At 43.5% G+C, this 20,458-nt stretch overlaps 1 protein-coding gene across 1 annotated transcript; it reads right to left on the reverse strand.

Moving 5' to 3' along the window:
• Positions 1-320: 320 nt before the first annotated feature.
• On the reverse strand, positions 321-7,699 carry LOC117272040 (elongation factor 1-alpha-like). The gene is made up of 8 exons (XM_033650723.2): positions 7,593-7,699; positions 5,140-5,285; positions 4,842-5,021; positions 4,246-4,536; positions 2,901-3,051; positions 2,350-2,606; positions 1,949-2,183; positions 321-509 (listed from the first exon to the last, which is right to left on the reverse strand). Exons 2-8 carry the CDS (start codon positions 5,281-5,283, stop codon positions 400-402), a joined length of 1,368 nt encoding a protein of 455 aa, XP_033506614.1. The 5' UTR covers positions 5,284-5,285; positions 7,593-7,699; the 3' UTR covers positions 321-399.
• Between the last annotated feature and the right edge of the window lie 12,759 nt (positions 7,700-20,458).

Raw genomic sequence — 20,458 nt, forward strand, 5'->3', positions numbered from 1 at the left:
ATGGACATGGACATGGACATGGACATGGATTGTCCTCTGGTCAGTCAGGGAGGGTCACACCACAGCCCCCCCCCCAAAATGTCCTCACTTTGTTGGTAAAATAAATTTTTGGGTCCTCACTATGTGTCATATAAATGTACTAACGCACACACAATCAACTTCCTGTCTTGTCAGAACAGGAAAAAACAATGTGGTCCTGTGACCTCACTTCTTCAACTGTTCAAAACAAGTGGTGACAGCTGTCAGGTGCAGGTTTCCATGGTTACAGGTGTTGAATGAATCACATGCAGCAGATCAACCAATGAAACACAGACACATGCTTCACATGCTCATGAGATTTTATTGATGATTTATTAACTGATTGATTGAGACAGTAAACATGGCCGACAGGAAGTGACATCACTTCTTTGATGCTGACTTGGTGGCCTTTGTGGTGGGCTCCTCCTTGCTCACTTCCTTAATCACGCCCACCGCCACCGTCTGCTTCATGTCACGAATCGCAAAACGACCTGACGGAGAGAATGAATCAGTTATTAAATGATTATCATTATGACATCATTATGACATCATTATGACATTGTGATGGTCGTGTCATCATCATGATAGGATCATTATCATATCGTTAGTTAACGACATTAGAGAATGATGAAACCACACAGAACAGTATTTATGACATAATATTAATGATAAATAAATAATGTTGATCAGTAGATTTATGATATCAATAATATATAATATGGGGGGGGGGCATGTAGCAAAGGGTTGCACACCAGAATCGAACTAACGAACCCGGCAGGAAGCTACCGATGCCCCAACTCTAGACTTTGACTCTTGACGTTGAAGTTCAGTGAAAGCTTTTTGACTTTGGACCCGATTGGACCTGGTCAGACCTGATTGGACCTGGTCAGACCTGATTGGACCTGGTCAGACCTGATTGGACCTGGTCAGACCTGACTGGACATGGTTGGACCTGACTGGACCTGATTGGACATGGTCGGACCTGATTGGACCTGGTTGGCCCTGATTGGACATGGTCAGACCTGATTGGACCTGATTGGACATGGTCGGACCTGATTGGACCTGGTTGGCCCTGATTGGACCTGATTGGACCTGGTTGGACCTGATTGGACCTGATTGGACATGGTCGGACCTGATTGGACCTGATTGGACATGGTCGGACCTGATTGGACCTGGTTGGCCCTGATTGGACCTGATTGGACCTGGTTGGACCTGATTGGACCTGATTGGACATGGTCGGACCTGATTGGACCTGGTTGGATCTGATTGGACATGGTCAGACCTGATTGGACCTGATTGGACATGGTCGGACCTGATTGGACCTGGTTGGCCCTGATTGGACCTGATTGGACCTGGTTGGACCTGATTGGACCTGATTGGACATGGTCGGACCTGATTGGACCTGGTTGGACCTGATTGGACCTGACTGGACCTGGTTGGCCCTGATTAGACCTGATTGGACCTGGTTAGCCCTGATTAGACCTCATTGGACATGGTCGGACATGATTGGACCTGGTTGGCCCTGATTAGACCTGATTGAACCTGGCCGGACATGATTGGACCTGGTTAGACCTGATTGGACCTGGTTGGCCCTGATTGGACCTGGTCAGACCTGATTGGACCTGGTTGGCCCTGATTGGACCTGGTTGGCCCTGATTGGCCCTGGTTGGCCCTAAATGGCCCTGATTGGACCTGGTTGGCCCTGATTGGCCCTGATTGGACCTGGTTGGCCCTGATTGGACCTGGTTAACCCTGATTGGACCTGGTTGGCCCTAAATGGCCCTGATTGGACCTGGTTGGCCCTGGTTGGCCCTGGTTGGCCCTGATTGGTGAGACCAGACGTGAGCTGACAGATGATGAACAGACTGATGGATGAAGGTGTCTTAGACGCTGCAGATAAAACAGCTGATCACTTTAACCCTTTACTCACCCAGCGGGGCGTAAACGCTGAATGTCTCCACCACCATCGGTTTGGATGGAACCATCAGGACCATGGCAGCGTCTCCACTTTTTAGCATTTTGGGGTTTTCCTCTATTGTCTTTCCACTGCGCCGGTCCATTTTCTCCAACAGCTCTGCAAACTTACAGGCGATGTGGGCAGTGTGGCAGTCGACCACTGGAGCGTAACCTGCGTGGATCTCCCCAGGGTGGTTCATCATGATCACCTGACCACAGGAAACATCACGTCATCATTTCAACTTTGTGTCTCTGCTCATGGGACAAATCTGAAACGGCAGATTCATCTTTCAAAATAAAAGCACCTGAAAGACACCCTGGTAGAGACAGGGCTGAGGAATCAAACCCTTGACAGACAGACGGACGATGACTGACCTGAGCTTTGAAGGAGGAAGCTGCTCGCGGTGGGTCATTTTTACTGTCTCCGACTACGTTCCCTCGCTTGATGTCTCTGATGGACAGGTTTTTGACGTTGAAGCCAACGTTGTCCCCGGGCAGAGCCTCTGTCAGTGCCTCGTGGTGCATCTCCACTGACTTCACCTCTGTGGTCAGATTTGGTGGTGCAAACGTCACCATCATGCCGGGCTTCAGGATCCCAGTCTCCACTCGACCCACAGGCACCGTCCCGATACCTGAGAACACAGATAGGGTCATAAGGACAGAGGGATGTCGTATGCTGTAAAGCCCTGTGAGGCAAATTGTGATTTGTGATATTGGGCTTTATAAATAAAATTGAATTGAACACAGGACTCAGCAACAAGAGTCCTCTCAACGTCTCTACATGTGGCACATCACGATGAGTACAGGTGGGCCTACCTGAGAAGAATAGTGTGGTACAGTACAGGTGTGTCTACCTGACAAGAATAGTGTGGTACAGTACAGGTGGGCCTACCTGTGAGGTGCAGTACATGAGTGAATGTAGTTACCTCCGATCTTGTAGACGTCCTGCAGGGGGAGCCTCAGAGGCTTCTTGGTGGGTCGTTCAGGAGGGAGGATGGAGTCCAGTGCTTGAAACAGAGTCTTTCCAGAGGCATCTCCTTCTTTCCTGCTGATACTCCATCCTTTATACCATGGCATCTGTGGACAGGCAGAACCCCTTAACTTTTATCCTTAAACCTACATTTACCGAGTCACAGTCGTCCCACCACATGTGTGTCCCGTTACCAGTGCCGATGACTCAGACTTCCCGGCTCAGTGATGGTGTTTCTGAAATACTGTTTTTAAAGAGGTCCGTTTTTTCACACTAACAGTTTGCTGTGGAGTTTTAACCTCGGCTGCATCGAGTTTGTTTTCACATGCACAAGCGTGATTAGGCACACACACTCCACCGAGTCACTATTCAATTACTGCTGAGTCACTGTTCAGCTACTGCTGAGTCACCGTTCACTTACTGCTGAGTCACTGTTCCCTTACTGCTCAGTCACTGTTACTGCTGAGTCACTATTACTTCTGAGTCAAAGTTCACCTAACTGCTGAGTCACTGTTCCCTTACTGCTCAGTCACTGTTACTGCTGAGTCACTATTACTTCTAAGTCAAAGTTCACCTACTGCTGAGTCACTGTTCCCTTACTGATGAGTCACTGTTCACTTACTGCTGAGTCACTGTTCACCTACTGCTGAGTCACCGTTCCCTTACTGCTCAGTCACTGTTACTGCTGAGTCACTATTACTTCTGAGTCAAAGTTCACCTACTGCTGAGTCACTGTTCCCTTACTGCTCAGTCACTGTTACTGCTGAGTCACTATTACTTCTAAGTCAAAGTTCACCTACTGCTGAGTCACTGTTCCCTTATGGCTCAGTCACTGTTACTGCTGAGTCACTATTACTTCTAAGTCAAAGTTCACCTACTGCTGAGTCACCGTTCCCTTACTGATGAGTCACTGTTCCCTTACTGCTCAGTCGCTGTTACTGCTGAGTCACTATTACTTCTGAGTCAAAGTTCACCTAACTGCTGAGTCACTGTTCCCTTACTGCTGAGTCACTGTTCACTTACTGCTGAGTCACTGTTCACTTGCTACTGAGTCACTGTTCACCTAATGCTGAGTCCCTGTTCACCTACTGCTGAGTCACTGTTCACCATCTGCTGAGTCACTGTTCACCTAATGCTGAGTCACTGTTCCCTTACTCCTGAGTCACCTCTCAGATGATTCCGACCTCCTTCACGCTCTTTCCGTCTCTCTGGACTAAGCCGTGTGGTGATGTGGAGCTGCAGGTGTTTGCTGTGTTTTAAGGGGAAAATTAAGGGATAATTAAGTGGTGATGTTCCCTTACGTTCTCTGAGGGTTCCAGCATGTTGTCTCCATGGAAGCCGCTGATGGGGACGAACGCCACGGCCTTTGGGTTGTATCCGACCTTCTTTAGGTAGGCTGAGACCTCCTTCACCACTTCATTGAAGCGAGACTCGGAAAATTGGGCGGAGTCCATCTTGTTTACGCCAACAATCATCTGTTTGACGCCCAGCGTGTACGCTAGCAGAGCGTGTTCACGCGTCTGACCTTCTTTAGAGATTCCTGCCTCGAACTCTCCCTTCCCTGCCGCCACGATCAGCACAGCACAGTCAGCCTGCAGTGACATCATCAGTGACATCAGCAACATAAACTTCCTGTTTCAGAAACAGTTAGCATGGAGCCTAGCATCACTGAACATACTCTGTGCTAAAGTGTTAGCATAACATCATGGAACATAGTCTATGCTACAGTGTTGACATAGCATCACTGAACATACTCTATGCTAAAGTGTTAGCATAGCATCACTGAGCATACTCTATGCTAAGGTGTTAGCATAGCATCACTGAACATACTGTATGCTAAAGTGTTAGCCTAGCCTCCTGTAACAGGAATTGTGACATCAAAGGAAGTGGGCGGGACCTGGGAGGTTCCAGTTATCATGTTCTTGATGAAGTCACGGTGTCCCGGCGCATCGATGACAGTGACGTAATATTTTTCGGTCTCAAACTTCCAGAGCGCGATGTCGATGGTGATGCCGCGCTCCCGCTCCGACTTCAGCTTGTCCATCACCCAGGCGTACTTAAAGGAGCCCTTCCCCATCTGTAACCATAGCAACAGCCAATCAGATGCCTGGACAGCTCACTGACACACCATTCACTATTTCTGTGACTGTGTAGAAAAGTGTGTAGTACAGTGTGTATCAGTGTGTAGTTCTGACCTCCTGCGCCTCCTTCTCGAACTTCTCAATGGTCCTCTTGTCGATGCCGCCACATTTGTAGATCAGGTGACCTGTCGAGGTCGATTTCCCAGAATCCACATGGCCGATGACCACGATGTTGATGTGAACTTTCTCCTTAGCCATGACTACACACACACACACACACACACACACACACACATTACTATTAAAGTATTGAGAGTATGTTCAGTAACAAGACTAGCCTACTGAAAGTACCTGAGGTAATGAGAGTACTCTCATTACCTGTAAGTACTCTCATTACCTGAGTACTTACAGTAATGAGAGTATTTAAAGTAATGGGTCCTTAAAGTAATGAAAAAACTTAAAGTAACGAGAGTATTAAAGTAATGGGAGTACTTAAAGTAACAAGAGCTGATTCATAGAATAAAAGATAGTCTGAGTTTAAAGTGCAACTTTAACACGTCTGTTACTCACTAGCAGTAATCAGCTACATTACTTTGATCAGTTCATTACAACACTTCCATCAGCTATAACCAGTAATCTGTAATCTATTACATTTCAAAAGTAACTGGGGCGGCAGTAGCTCAGTCCATAGGGACTTGGGTTGGGAACCGGAGGGTCGCCTGTTCGAGTCCCCGTCCAGACCAAAATATGGAGCGTGGACTGGTGGCTGGAGAGGTGCCAGTTCACCTCCTGGGCACTGCCGAGGTGCCCTTGAGCAAGGCATCGAACCCCCCAACCGCTCAGGGCGCCTGACCAAAGGGCAGCCCCCTCACTCTGACATCTCTCCACTTTGTGCATGTATAGGTCCTGTTTGTGCATGTGTGTGTCTTTCAGACCTGTGTGTTAATGACAACAGAGTGAAAACATTGAATTTCTCCTCAGGGGGATTAATAAAGTGAATAAACTTAACTTAACTGTCCCAACACTGATAACGGAGCGATGAGAACTTCACGTCATAAACTTTATTATTCATGTGTAAAGTAACTAAAGCCGTCAGTCAAATGTAGTGAAGTAAAAAAGTACTGCTGTGTGTGTGTGTGTGTGTGTGTGTGTGTGTGTGTGTGTGTGTGTGTGTGTAGGCCTACTGCTCATTAAATGGCAGACGTTTGACTTTACAAGTTGACGAGGGGCAGTGAATGCAGCGCCAGCCTCAGACCGAACAGGAAGAGACTTTAATGAATTTTCATGATGATGTCATCAAGTTATTTTAAAATAAGTGGATAATTAATGGACTCTGAAATATTAAGGTATTTTCTGTCCATCATGCACCAATAACCTCCAAAAATCCCCTTAACTAACTCTTAATTAAGCATCTTAAACAAATCTTCATCTCAGTTTGTCAGAAGGCCACCATTTGTCCTTAACTGGAAACTCCTTTAAAACACCTTAATCCTTAATCTGAAAAGCCCTTAATAACCACATGAGGGTGGAATGTTACACACACACACACACACACACACCATGTCATAATGTCATCAGTCTGACAAATGTTTGATTTGTGATGGATAATAAAGTGTTAAGAATAATTTAAGGGGTTTTTAAGGGTAAATATGAACTGACACAGAAAATGAGACGTAAACTGATAAAAGTGAACGTTAAGGAATATTTTAGATTAAAGTGTAAGAACATTTAACCTCTTAAAAATACCTAAAATATACAGTATCTGACCTTCTTCACGACTAAACTTTGTCCCTTAGTTTCATCTGAGTCTTCAGGACATCTCTACACGTCTGTCCCTTAAAGGACTCCAGATGTTTCCACACCTCACGCTTAGATAAAGGTGTTTTCTGGAGGAATTAAGGGTTAAGGGCTTCTACTCCACATTAAGAGTCTTTGTCTCTGGAGAACAAACAGGACGATGATCCTGCTCCAAACTATGTCCTCCGCCCAGTTAGAAGGTGGGGGAGGGACAGCAGGGGCCCCTCGACTCATTTCCCCCCGGAGGGCCTCAGACTGGTTCATCCGGCCCTACCGCCACGCCACAACCTCCTTACATCACATGTTCTCTCCTTCATGTGTGTGTTCTGTGTGTCAGAGCACATGTTCTCCCTCAAAGCTTCTTTATCTTAATCTTTGAATTCATCTTACACATTAACATGTGTCATACATTAACATGTTTCATATATTAACATGTGTCATACATTAACATGTTTCATATATTAACATGTTTCATATATTAACATGTGTCATACATTAACATGTTTCATATATTAACATGTGTCATACATTAACATGTTTCATATATTAACATGTTTCATACATTAACATGTTTCATACATTAACATGTTTCATATATGACTGTATTTTAACATGAATATATTTTATATATAAACGACAGTACTCTAATATAAGTCAGATCCAGACGGCGGCGCTCTCTGAGAGCAGCCTTTGAACTGAAGGAAACATTTTTACAGATGAAACAAATAAAAACAGTCTGACGTCCAGATAAAGATCAAAGTGTGTCTTACTGTGTCTCAGGTGTCTGGAGGACGACGCTTCAGGTAGAAGAGTGTGAAGATGAAGAGGAGGACGCTTCACCTCTGTCCACTTTTATACACACCAACCAGCCACAGCCTGCAGCCAATCACAGCATGGCTGCTGTCGCCTCGCAGCCGTCTCAGCCCGCCCCCTCTGCAGGTAATTACTATCCTGAACAGGACGGACCGCCTGGCAGGGTCCGTCTGTCTGTCCTGACACACAGATCCTGCTGGTGGATGCTGATTGGCTCACGGCCTGCAGCTCAGAAACCGGCGACGCCGAAGTTTACAAGACAAAAAGCTTTTCTTTAAAAGCAGCACAACTCCGCCTACCACACAAACACACACACACACACACTAACACTATGTGTGTATCTTTAACCTTAGTGCATAAAAACGTGATGGAATGTGACACCTTAAAAAAGGCCTTAAAACAGCCTTAAACCTCCGCCCACCAAAGGGCCGAGCAGTTCACAGACATCACGTCTCTCTCAGCGTTGTCACAGGATGTTTCATGTTGTTATACACTGAAAGAAGACAGTCGGTCATGTTGTCTCCAGGTGGACATTTAAGGTGGAGATGGGCTTTTGAATTATAAATGTTTTTTAAGATAAGGGTGTGTGGTTGGATTAATCCTGGAGTCCTTTAATGTCTGTGTGACAGTCTGCAGATGTCTCTGTCTTTGGCATGTTAACCAACACAAGCTGTCCTCGCCTTGTCAGGACCTGTTATAGACCCTGGGGACGTGGGGTGGGGGTGGTCCTGACAGGTATAACTGCCCTGCTTCTTTGTGTGTGTGTGTGTGTGTGTGTGTGTGTGTGTGTGTGGTGACAACAGTCAGCCTGAAGCCTGAGGACGCTCCTGAAACTCACTGTCCATCACACTGTCAAAACTCCACCTTAAATGACATGTCCACATTAACACAGCAGCAGAGCTCTGCATCTGACACACTTAACTTAACTTAACTTAACTTAACTTAACTTAACTTAAGTTTACACTGGGACTTTATTAATGATGTGTTGGGTGTAAGGCTGGTGGTGCCTTCACTGCCCCTCATTGGGTCCTGAAGTCACGCCTGCCATTTTATGTCCTAGAGGGAAACCAGTCTGAACCAGTCCTTTTGCTGTTCATGATGTTTCTCAGGAATGATGTCATCAATAACATGATTTGATTCTTTGTGCTGCTGTTTGTTGTTTCTGTCCTCAGAGGGGACAGTCTCACAGTGTCTCACAGTGTCTCACAGTGTCTCACAGTGTCTCACAGTGTCTCACAGTGTCTCAGACTGAGGGGACAGTCTCACAGTGTCTCACAGTGTCTCAGACTGAGGGGACGGTCTCACAGTGTCTCACAGTGTCTCACAGTGTCTCACAGTGTCTCACAGTGTCTCACAGTGTCTCACAGTGTCTCAGACTGAAGGGACGGTCTCACGGTGTCTCACAGTGTCTCACAGTGTCTCACAGTGTCTCAGACTGAAGGGACGGTCTCACAGTGTCTCACAGTGTCTCACAGTGTCTCACAGTGTCTCAGACTGAAGGGACGGTCTCACAGTGTCTCACAGTGTCTCACAGTGTCTCAAAGTGTCTCAGACTGAAGGGACGGTCTCACAGTGTCTCACAGTGTCTCACAGTGTCTCACAGTGTCTCACAGTGTCTCAGACTGAAGGGACGGTCTCACAGTGTCTCACAGTGTCTCACAGTGTCTCAGACTGAAGGGACGGTCTCACAGTGTCTCACAGTGTCTCAGACTGAAGGGACGGTCTCACAGTTCACGTGTGCGCTCTTGCGTGAGAGCGTGAGACATGGGCACTGCGTTCATGTGTGTGTGCTTGCGTGTCCCCTCCAATATTGGACACAGGCGCATTTGTCCCATCCAAAAATTATACTGCAGAGGAGAAAAATATTTTATTTTGAAATCTCTAAGTCACTTGCTTTTATTTTGAAAGCGCAACAAAGCGTCATGTCACGTTACTAATGTTGGCTGGCGAAAATATGACGGACTTTCCAATAACGGAAAAAAGCGCTTTGACACTAAATATTTAAGGTGTTTGTAAAACAACATGATTGTTCTAATCCATGTAACCTGAAAACCAGTACACACCTCCAGTATCTAGACAGGAGTTAGTCTGTCTCTGGGATTTCGCTTGTTCTTGGCTTTCCCATCAGTATTTTTCTAACTATACCTTATTCATGTCAACTGCTTTCATATCAGAGATCAGATGAAGTTCAGCTGGCGACTGGCGTTAGAGAGGGCGAGGCAGCACCTCAGAGTGTCAGGTAGCTCATATGTGCTATATAAAGGGTCAGGTGATATATTCAAAACTCATGCTGAGCTGCCACAGAAGTTATTGTCAGTGACTTGTTAAATAAATTAATCAATCAATTTGAAAGTGATCAGTAACATCATCGTCATTGATTGAGAAATGTTAAAAAAAGTCAAAGTATTTTCTTTTACATTTTTTCATTAATTCAGATGGAGATATAAAAAGAGTGACTGGTAGAAATAAACCATCTCAGGATCATTTATAAAAATATTTCTCTGTTCTTTGTAAAAACTATTTTTTAGCTATTTTTTTATGTTGTGCATGTAGATAAGAGTGTGAGAGTCATGTATGTGAATACATTCATACTTTTAGACCTGTGAATGTTTTTAGCGTCAGTCTTTGTAGTATTCACTGATCTGTGCCTCTATCAGATTATAAGATCTGTGGTACTTTATATATTTCTGTGTACTAAGAAAATACATAGGAAACACATGTAAATCATGTGATATGTTGTCTGTTTATGATGAGAACATAAATCTGTTGCTACAATAGAATAATATAAATAATATAAATTTGAAGTTAGCTTTGTTGGTAAAATGACACATTCTGAACCACTTCAGGGCTAAAATGAGCTTTTCTTTGTTTAGAAAAAAATATGCTAAATATTTTTTTTTTTAAAAAAGCCACCTTTTCACCACTTGGGGCATTTTGTTTTTTAAAGCAAATTGTTATATGTGCCATTCAGTGACATTTCCCATCACTGATTATGGCAGACATAATTTGCTCAAACCATTTACGGATCTGTCAGTTTTCTGATGCGTCCCGTATAAGTTTGCGCATTAAAAGTGCTTTTTTCGCCACTGACCGATTCAGATCTCCAGTGCTATCTCTGTAAACAGCATACTAAGCGTTTCCCTTACCTCTGGGCTGTGTGACGTCATCTTGCGAGAGCTTTGCTTGTCGCTGGAAGAAAACAGAGGAGCCATGCAGAGCGCCGCTCAGAGTGGTGCTGGTTGTCCCGGAGTACAGTTGAGAGTTTTACTGCATCGATTGAAAACAATGGTTCGTGTTTGTGCTTATCCGAATTGCAAGAACAGGATGTCGCGCAACACCCCGTACAGCTTTCAGAGGCTGCCTTTGTCGGACGGCGAGATGCTGAAGTTGTGGCTAGTTGTGCTACAAATGGATGTTAACACTCCTGGCCAGACACTGCGCCTTGCAGACCATCGAGATGACGTCACACACAGCCCAGAGGTAAGGGCAACGTTTACTATGCTATTTACAGAGATAGCACTTGCGATCTGAACCGGTCAGTGGCGAAAAAAGGGGAACTGCCCGTTGATCCGACATCCCATTGGTCCGACCATATTAAACTCATTGTTCTGAAGTCCGTTCCGAAATCATCATGATGCCCTGTGGTTAAGGTCTGGTTAGGTTTAGGCACAAAAACCACTTGGTTAGGGTCAGGAAAAGATCATGGTGTGGGTTAAAATGAAAAAGAAAGTGACACACACATAAGCCGTGAGCCTGCTCCACCTCAAGCCTTTCCCAGCTGACCCAGAGCCAGTCGCGGCGCACCATCAAGGCAGAAATATGCCCGCCTGGAGCCATTCAGCACCGTGGACCGTCTGACCAATGGGCTGTTGGACCAATGACATGGACCCAAAAAAAGCGCTTTTAATGCGCAAACTTATACGGGACACATTTGTCCCCGTTACCGTTGTAGCTCGTTTCGCGGCTCCCGGCATCTATTGCACGTCTGTCCGTCCTGGAAGAGGGATCCCTCCTCAGTTGCTCTTCCTGAGGTTTCTACCGTTTTTTTCCCCGTTAAAGGGTTTTTTGGGGAGTTTTTCCTGATCAGCTGTGAGGGTCATAAGGACAGAGGGATGTCGTATGCTGTAAAGCCCTGTGAGGCAAATTGTGATTTGTGATATTGGGCTTTATAAATAAAATTGATTGATTGATTAATTGATAATTCACAGGGAGTGAGGTCCAGAGTCAGTGAGTTGTCTGTGGAGTCTGATGATGCTGGTTATTAGTATTCTAATGTTTTATATCTTACAATGGAATGCTTGGAGCTTGATAGCAAATGGACAGGAATTGAAGAGGTTTGTTGCTGCATTTAAAGATACACCAGAACTGATATGTATTCAGGAAACTTGGTTGATCCCTGTCTTGATTTTGTAATTCCAGGATATGAGAGTTTGAGGAAGGACAGGCCTGATAAATCGGGTGGAGGGTGTGCAACAGTTATTACAAATGGACTTCAATATAGAAAGCTTGAGCTGTACACTAATCTTGAGGGTGTGGCTGTGGAATTGTGGAATAGCAGCAGCTCAATAACTGTGGTGAATTTGTATAATCCCTGTGAACGCTTAATTTTGTCTGATTTAGATGGGATAATGGTGCACATCAAGGGTCCTAGTATATGGGTGGGGGATTTTAATGCTCATAACCCCTTATGGGGCAGTAATAAAAGGGATCACAATGGAGTGGTGGTGGAAGATTTTATAGATAAGAATGATTTGGTCATGATAAATGACGGGAGGCCTACTAGGTTCCATATTTAAAGTAACACATGTAGTCATATTGACTTATTGTTTGCTTCATCTAATTTAGCCAGAGCAGGAGAATGGGATGTATTACTGTAGATAGGTACACTATGGGCAGTGATCATTTTCCAATTCTTGGTCGGTTTGGTAGAGAATTGAGAGTTGAAGTGGAGGATCAGGGTGTCAGGTATAATTTCTCTTGGGCTGACTGGGAAGGCTTTCAATTGAAAGCCCAAAGGTTAGTTAGTGAAGTAGACAGTGATGGCTCAGTGGATTCTTGGAACACTTCCCTGAGCGAAATGATCCATAAAGCAGCCCAGTGTACTGTTCCCATGAAACAGAGTCCCCAGTCCCATGCATTGGTCCCTTGGTGGAACAAGGACTGTGATGTAGCCATAAGAAATAGGAATAAAACGTATAGACAATTAAGAAGAGAACCAATCGTAAGTCATGCTGTAGAATATAAAAAAAAACAAGGGCAATAGCAAGGAAAGTAATAAGGAATGCAAAAAAGGAACTGTTGCAGGTTCTGTGGAACATTAGGACCTGAGACCCCAGTAAGGGACCTGTGGTCAGCTGTGCGTAGAATGTCAGGGAGTTGCAAAAAAAGATCTATGCCAGTGTTAAAAAAAGGGGAGGTGGAGGCAGTTACCAACACAGAAAAGGCTGACATGTGTGGAGTCTTTCCAGGAAGTGCATAGCTCTGATAGTCTTGGGGAGGTGAGAGGTAGGAAGAGGAGTGAGTTTATGTTAGTTAACCAGTGTAATAAGTTGAATTGGAGTTCTGATAATGTTAGTCCTGTGAACACCTCCTCAATTGGATCCAAGAGTTTCTGAAGAAAAGATCGATTCAAGTAAGTGTTAGGGGGGAAAGCTCTAAGACAGTGGAAATAGAAAATGGTACCCCACAAGGAAGTGTCATCAGCCCAGTCCTCTTTAATGTTAGGATTAATGACATCTTTAAAACATTGGAGGGGGGTTCGGGCGGTCCCTATTTGCTGATGATGGGGCCATCTGGAAAAGATTCAGAAATGTCGAGTTTATTTTAAAGCAGGTTCAAAAGGCCTTGGACTCTGTTGTGGAATGGGGAGATAAGTGGGGTTTTAAGATCTCTGCATCAAAGTCTAAATATATGATTTTTAGTTTTAAAAGGAAACTTCCTAATAATGGACTGAGCATATAAGGGTCTCCTTTAGAGAAGGTAAAAGTTTTTACATTTCTTGGAGTCTGGTTTGATGAACGACTGACGTGGGCAGCACACATACCTAAAGTGGTAGAGGAATGTCAAAAAGTGATAAATATTATGAGAAGCTTGGCTGTATGTGAGGGGTCATGCTCTTAATACATCAAGCAATGATAAGATCAACTACTGACTACGGGAGTTTTATTTATGGATCAGCTTCTGAATCAGTGCTTAACAAATTAGATGTGATTCAGGCCAGGGCACTGAGACTGTGCTCTGGGGCTTTTAGAAACTCACCGATCTCTGCTTTGCTTGTGGAAAAGAAATAGAATAAACTTATAAGAAGTTCCATCACCTTCAGTTTATGTTTATGTTTATGTATGTGCATCATATAAGGCTTATATGATTTACTCTTGAAAGTGGCCACTTTTGCATTTTTTTCATATAAGAAAATAATAAGAATTACATAAGAATCATGTGAAATCTATGTATGTGGTATATAAGGAAAGTACATGTCAAAGTATGTTTTCCATACATGTTACATAATTTTTGCAGTTTTTCCTATATGTCTGTTTTAAAGACATATGCTTTACATATATGAACAAATACCATTTTATATATATATAAAAATATATATATATATGTATATATATATATATATATATATATATATATATATATACATATATATATAGTTTTCTGTATGTAAAGTCAATATGTTTTGCAGGGGAATTATGCTTTATTTATATGCTTTATATAAGCTCATTGTATGTCATTTAATAAAAACCAGTATAAAAACATATATGAATATGTACCATTACATATAGTTTTTTTTTGTAATATCTCTTGGTGACCAAGCTGCTCTCCACACAGTGAGAGAGGTTCCCACAAACTCTGTGCTGAGTTACTACATACAAGAGAATTGCTGTAAATGGAGACGTTGTTCATGGTCATACCTACAGCAAAACAAAACAAAGAAACAACTCTGTTGTGCTTTTGAAGGATGGAAGTATTTTTACAGTCTCACACTTTATTGACATGGGTGATCAGTGTTTATATGCCATAGGAAAATATGGCAGTTGCACAGTGCAGAAGTTAGCCAGAGGTTCTCTCATCAGAACTCAACTGAGCTATATGTCAACTGTCCACTTTCCCACAGGCTTTCACAAAGCCATAAATGCTACTCAAATAGTTAGACCATGTATGTACATGCAGTGTCCACAGTCCAGCTCGATTGTGTGTCGGCTATTGAACACGTATTACTGTGAATGACTGAATGTTAACTAGATGATTGTCACTTATTGATTTTGGGTTTCTGAGCTGAAAAGGAAACATTTATGTCTCAACACTTACCAATGTAACAAATGAAATGGCACATGTCAAAGTGAACAAAATGTCCATTGATTCTTATGTGAAACATTTTGTAATGCATGTTATCAATATTTATGTATTTCGATGTACAATCCAAAAGAATAGTGGTAAAGTGGTACAACAATTATTAAAGCACCGTCATAATGAGCTTGGGTCATGTGAAAAGGGAACAAGCATTTTTTCTTTCTTAAGTAAATGTGCAACTTATGTAATCTGCTGATCTTGTGCAAAATTAAAACTATTTCTACAAGAATGGGATGAATAGTCTTTTTCAATCTCTGCGTTACATTGAATACATTCAACAGGGATTTTGAATATTTGCTGTGTTGATTTAATCATTTCTCCTAACTTACTGGATATAATTGCTCCTAAAATGTTAAACAATATTACCCATGTAATAATTTTAGGAAAATTAATTAGTTAATTAATTAATTAGAGTTTAGTTTCACTGATTATTGTCCAACTCATATAAGTTTGATATTACATTTTTCTACTATAGTATGTGGAATTACTGTCATATAAGGTTCTTATAAGTACCCAAATCATACAAGTTTCATTTTGTACAAATTTAATAAGGATCTTATATCTGGTTTCACTGTCATGTGCATTACATACAAGTTTCAGACAAAAGAGATACAAACTTTATACGATTTATCTAAATCTTTTCCATATGGGTTTGCTTGTGGAAATGCGGGAAATGCCCTTGTCTCTAAGGAGAATTAAACTAAGTTTGCAGTACTGGGTCAAATTAAGCTGCTCAGGTCAAGCATGTCCAGCTAAGTGCATACTACTAGGGTCATGGGAATCTGGAGGAGGGGCTAAACGGCAGCCATTTTTTGATACTGTTAATCAGTGGGCCGGCAAGCTAGGATTGGAACAGTCAATAATTTCTAATCATAAGAGCTGGGTTCCAGTGCCTACTGGTTAATGCAGGAGTGGATGTAAACCTGACCTTTTTAGAAGAGACAGACAAGAGTGGGGCCTCTGCATGTGCTCAGATGTGTCTCATGAATGAACTGGAAACACATTTAGTAATCTTCACAGATGGGTCCAGGGATCCAGCGAGTGGAAGGGCAGGGTTTGGGGTATACATGGCACAGTTAGATCTTTGGTCTGGCCTACGTGTTACAAATGGCAGTTCTGTCCATGTGACAGAACTGTTGGCTATTCTCTGGGCCCTGTGGTGGGTCGAGGACGTGAAGCCAGAAAGGGCGCTCATATGTTGTGATTCCTCAGCTGCACTTATAGCTTTAAGAGAAGGTAAATCAAAAGCGTGGCCTGATCTTATCTATGAGATTCTGTGTGTATTGTATAGACTTGAGAATGCCAATTGTGAAGTTAAGTTCTGCTGGGTCCCAGGTCATGCTGGAGTTAAGGGCAACGAAATAGTGGACTCTATAGTAAGTAAGTAAATAAATCTTTATTTATATAGCACCTTTCACAGCTCGGAGGTCACAAAATGCTTCACAATAAAAAAATATAAAATATAAAAACATAAAACAGTGCAATACAAACAAAAATACAGAGCATACATACATACTTGTTTACAGATGTCCAAAAGCCTGCCTGAAAAGGTGTGTCTTTAATTGCACCTTAAAAATCTGGACAGAGGGTGAGGATCTCAGATCCAGGGTCAGGGAGTTCCAGAACTTTGGGGCCATGGTTGGGAAGGCTCAGTCACCATGGGTTTTTAGTCTCGACCGAGGCACGACCAGGAGCATCTGGTCAGAAGACCTAAGTGACCTGCTGGGGATGTAGGGTTTGAGGAGCTCGCAGATATAAACAGGGGCTGTATTGTGGAGGGCTCTGTAAGTTAGGACCAGGATTTTGAAGTGGGATCTGAAATGAACTGGAAGCCAGTGCAGGGATGCTAGGATGGGGGTGATATGGCAGGACTTGTGTGATCGAGTGAGTAATCTGGCAGCGGCATTTTAGACAAGTTGTAGACGGTCTAGGGATGATTTACTGAGGCAGGTGAACAGTGAATTGCAATAATCAAGCCAAGATGAAATAAACGCATGGATAGCCATTTCCAGTTCAGAGTGTTAGATGATGGACCTGAGTTTTGCAAGGATTCTGGGGTGGAAGAAGCATGAGCGGGACAGGGAATTGACATGTTTGTCAAACAGCATGTTTTGGTCAAAAACGACTCCAAGGTTCCTGAGGTTAGATCTGATGTTTTGTGATAGTGACCTCATGTGGTCGATCACCTTCGAGACTGTTGGGTCATCAGCAGTGATCAGAACCTCGGTCTTGTCTGCATTTAGTTGGAGGAAGTTGTTGGTCATCCACTTCTTGATAGCAGACAGACATTCATGGAGTGAGCTGATTTCTTTAAAGTTAGCCGGTTTAAATGACAGGTATAGTTGGATGTCATCTGCATAACAATGATAGGAACAGCTTTGAAATTACTGATGATGCGGCCAAGGGGAAGCATATACAGGGAGAACAGTATAGGGGCCAGAACAGAACCCTGAGGCAGGCCACATGACAGGAGAGCAGGGTCAGACACAAAAGGGGTAACAGCTACTGAGAAGCTTCTCTCACTGAGGTAGGAGGCGAACCACTTTAAAGCACTCCCAGAGACACCCACTTACTGAGCCTGTCGAGCATGATATGGTGGTCTACAGTATCAAATGCTGCACTTAGGTCTAATAGCACCAGTATGAAGCATTTGCCTGCATCGGCAGCCATCATGATATCATTAGACACTCTGAGGAGGGCTGTTTCTGTGGAGTGCTGCTGCCAGAAGCCAGACTGAAATATATCTAACAGGTCTTGGGTGGTCAAGAAGGAGATAAGTTGGTTTGCTACTACTTTCTCAAGGATTTTAGATATAAATGGCAGTTTGGAGATGGGTCTGTAATTTTTGGGTATGGAGGGCTCTAAGCTTGGCTTTTTGAGAAGCGGCTGCACAGTAGTCTGTTTGAAAAATGATGGAACACAGCCTGATTTCAGGGAGGTGTTAATAATGGAGACCAAGCTGGGGCCCACAGAGCTAAAAACCTCTTTCAGCAAGGACGTTGGTAAGATGTCTAGTGGACTGGACGAGGATTTCATGGTGCCCACTAGCTCAGTCAGATCCAGCAGAGTAATAGAGGAGAAACTGCTAAGAGAAACCAGTCTGGGTGGACAGGTTGGAGGGGAGGCAGCGGAGGGGGTGATACTAACCCTAACAGCAACAACCTTATTCACAAAAAAAGACAGAAAATTATTACAATCCTGATTGGAAGAAACAGGGACTGAGGGGAGTGGAGGACTGATAATGTTATTAATAGTCTGGAATAAGACTCTGGGGTTTCGCCTGCTGGATGTGATCAGGTTAGCAAAACAAGCAGCCCTTGCGTTTTTAATCAGCGCATTGAGCTTAACAGATCTTTGAGATTGAGATGGTGGACCTGGAGTTTGGTGGTTTTCCAAAGCCATTCTATTTTTTAACATTTGTGTTTGTGGCTGTGGATCTGGTTATTTACCCAAGGAGAGGAGTTAACAGGTCTGAGGGTAAAAGTAACTATGGGGGCTATTTCATATAAACTTGTAGAGCAGTGGGAGTTGAAAGCATGAACGAGAGACTCTACGTCCGCATGAGGTGACGGAGCATTGGCCTGCACGGCAGTCAAATGCGGCAGAAAATTTTTCTGCTGAGAGACTGTTAAGGATGCGTGAACTTTTTGCTTGCTTCCCTGGAGTGACGTCGGCATTGAATGATATGTTGAATAAAACACTTTTGTGGTCAGTTACTGGCAAATCTTCAATGCTAACATCCATGACATTCAACCCAAGACTGAAAACCAGATCCAGAGTGTTTCCCTTGATGTGTGTGGGGCCAGATATATGCTGGTTCAGGTTAAATGACTCTGTAATCCTAAAAAGTTTGCAGCGAAGCTGTTAGTGTTATCATTTACGTGTATGTTAAAGTCATCAGCCAGGAGGATTCTTTTGTAATGAATGATGGATGATAAAAACTCACTAAAATCAGACAGAAAAGCACCATTTATGTCTGGGGGGTGATAGATAACACAGCAGAAAAGTGGTTTGGAGCGACCAATTTTGGATGTCAGAGCTTCAAATGACGAAAAAGATCCAGTGCTCAACTTGCAGGTAGTAAAACAGTCTCTGTGGACTACGGTTAGCCCCCCACCACGGCCCAAGGCCGGTGGGGCACAGGAGAAGGAGCAGTTTGGAGGACAAAGTTCAATTATTGAAACAGATTCCTGCTCTTGCTGCCAGGTCTCTGTTATCAGCAGGCGGTCCAACTTTTTGGCAACAAAGAAATCATTTAAAATGAATGATTTATTGGCTATTGATCAGGCGTTCAATAATCCAAAACTGATGTGCATGTCAGGTGAAGCAGTACAATTAATAGGTACTATGTTCTGAGAGCATCTGGAAATATTGTGTGGCTTCATAGGGTACGGGCTATCAGTAATTCAATCAATCAATTTTATTTATAAAGCCCAATATCACAAATCACAATTTGCCTCACAGGGCTTTACAGCATACGACATCCCTCTGTCCTTATGACCCTCACAGCTGATCAGGAAAAACTCCCCAAAAAACCCTTTAACGGGGAAAAAAACGGTAGAAACCTCAGGAAGAGCAACTGAGGAGGGATCCCTCTTCCAGGACGGACAGACGTGCAATAGATGTCGTACAGAACAGATCAGCATAATAAATTAACAGTAATCCGTATGACACAATGAGACAGAGAGAGAGAGACAGAGAGAGACAGAGAGAGACAGAGAGAGAGAGAGAGAGAGACAGAGAGAGAGATGCAGGTAATGACAGTAGCTTACAACAACATTAATGAAAGTAATAATATTATAATTATAGTTCTGGCTACTGTGGTACAATATAAATTAAAACAGGTGTGTTTGTGGAGGGGAGACATAATCCGTGGATACAGTATGAGACGGGCCGGGTTCTGTAGGATGGATTGGATACGACCCAGAGGCAGTAATATTGCACTTGGCACTGTCTGTAGATGTTAGTGACAGTTGTAGTTGCAGTTGGCGCCTGCAGGGGGAGTGGATACGGGACGCAGTACTCAGAACTCAGAGAGGGCCTGTAGCTAAGACTACCTTAGATAATGAAAACATAGATCTGTCTGTACTCATAGGAGGAGAGGAGCTGAAAGGGAAAATCAAGGAGGCATGGCAGGGCATGTGGGAGAAGGAGACTAAGTGGAGACACCTTTATTCCATTCACCTCACGTGAGGACTCAGGCTTCTTACTTTGTAGAAACAAGGAAAGACTCTGTCACAATACGCAGGTTAAGGTTGGGTCACTGTGGGCTCAATCAGTATCTGTATAGTGTGGGGAAGCATCCCTCTGGGCTGTGTGAATGTGGAACACCTGAAACTGTGAGACATGTTTTTCTAGAGTGTGTCAGATACAGAGATCAAAGGGACTCGCTTTATAAATCTTTGACAGTCTAAGGAGTGACTTCTGTTTCCTTTTAGAGTGAAAACCACCAGCGGAAGCAGTTTTA

The sequence above is a fragment of the Epinephelus lanceolatus genome, chromosome 12, assembly GCF_041903045.1.
Source record: "Epinephelus lanceolatus isolate andai-2023 chromosome 12, ASM4190304v1, whole genome shotgun sequence".
Classification (NCBI taxonomy): domain Eukaryota; kingdom Metazoa; phylum Chordata; class Actinopteri; order Perciformes; family Serranidae; genus Epinephelus; species Epinephelus lanceolatus.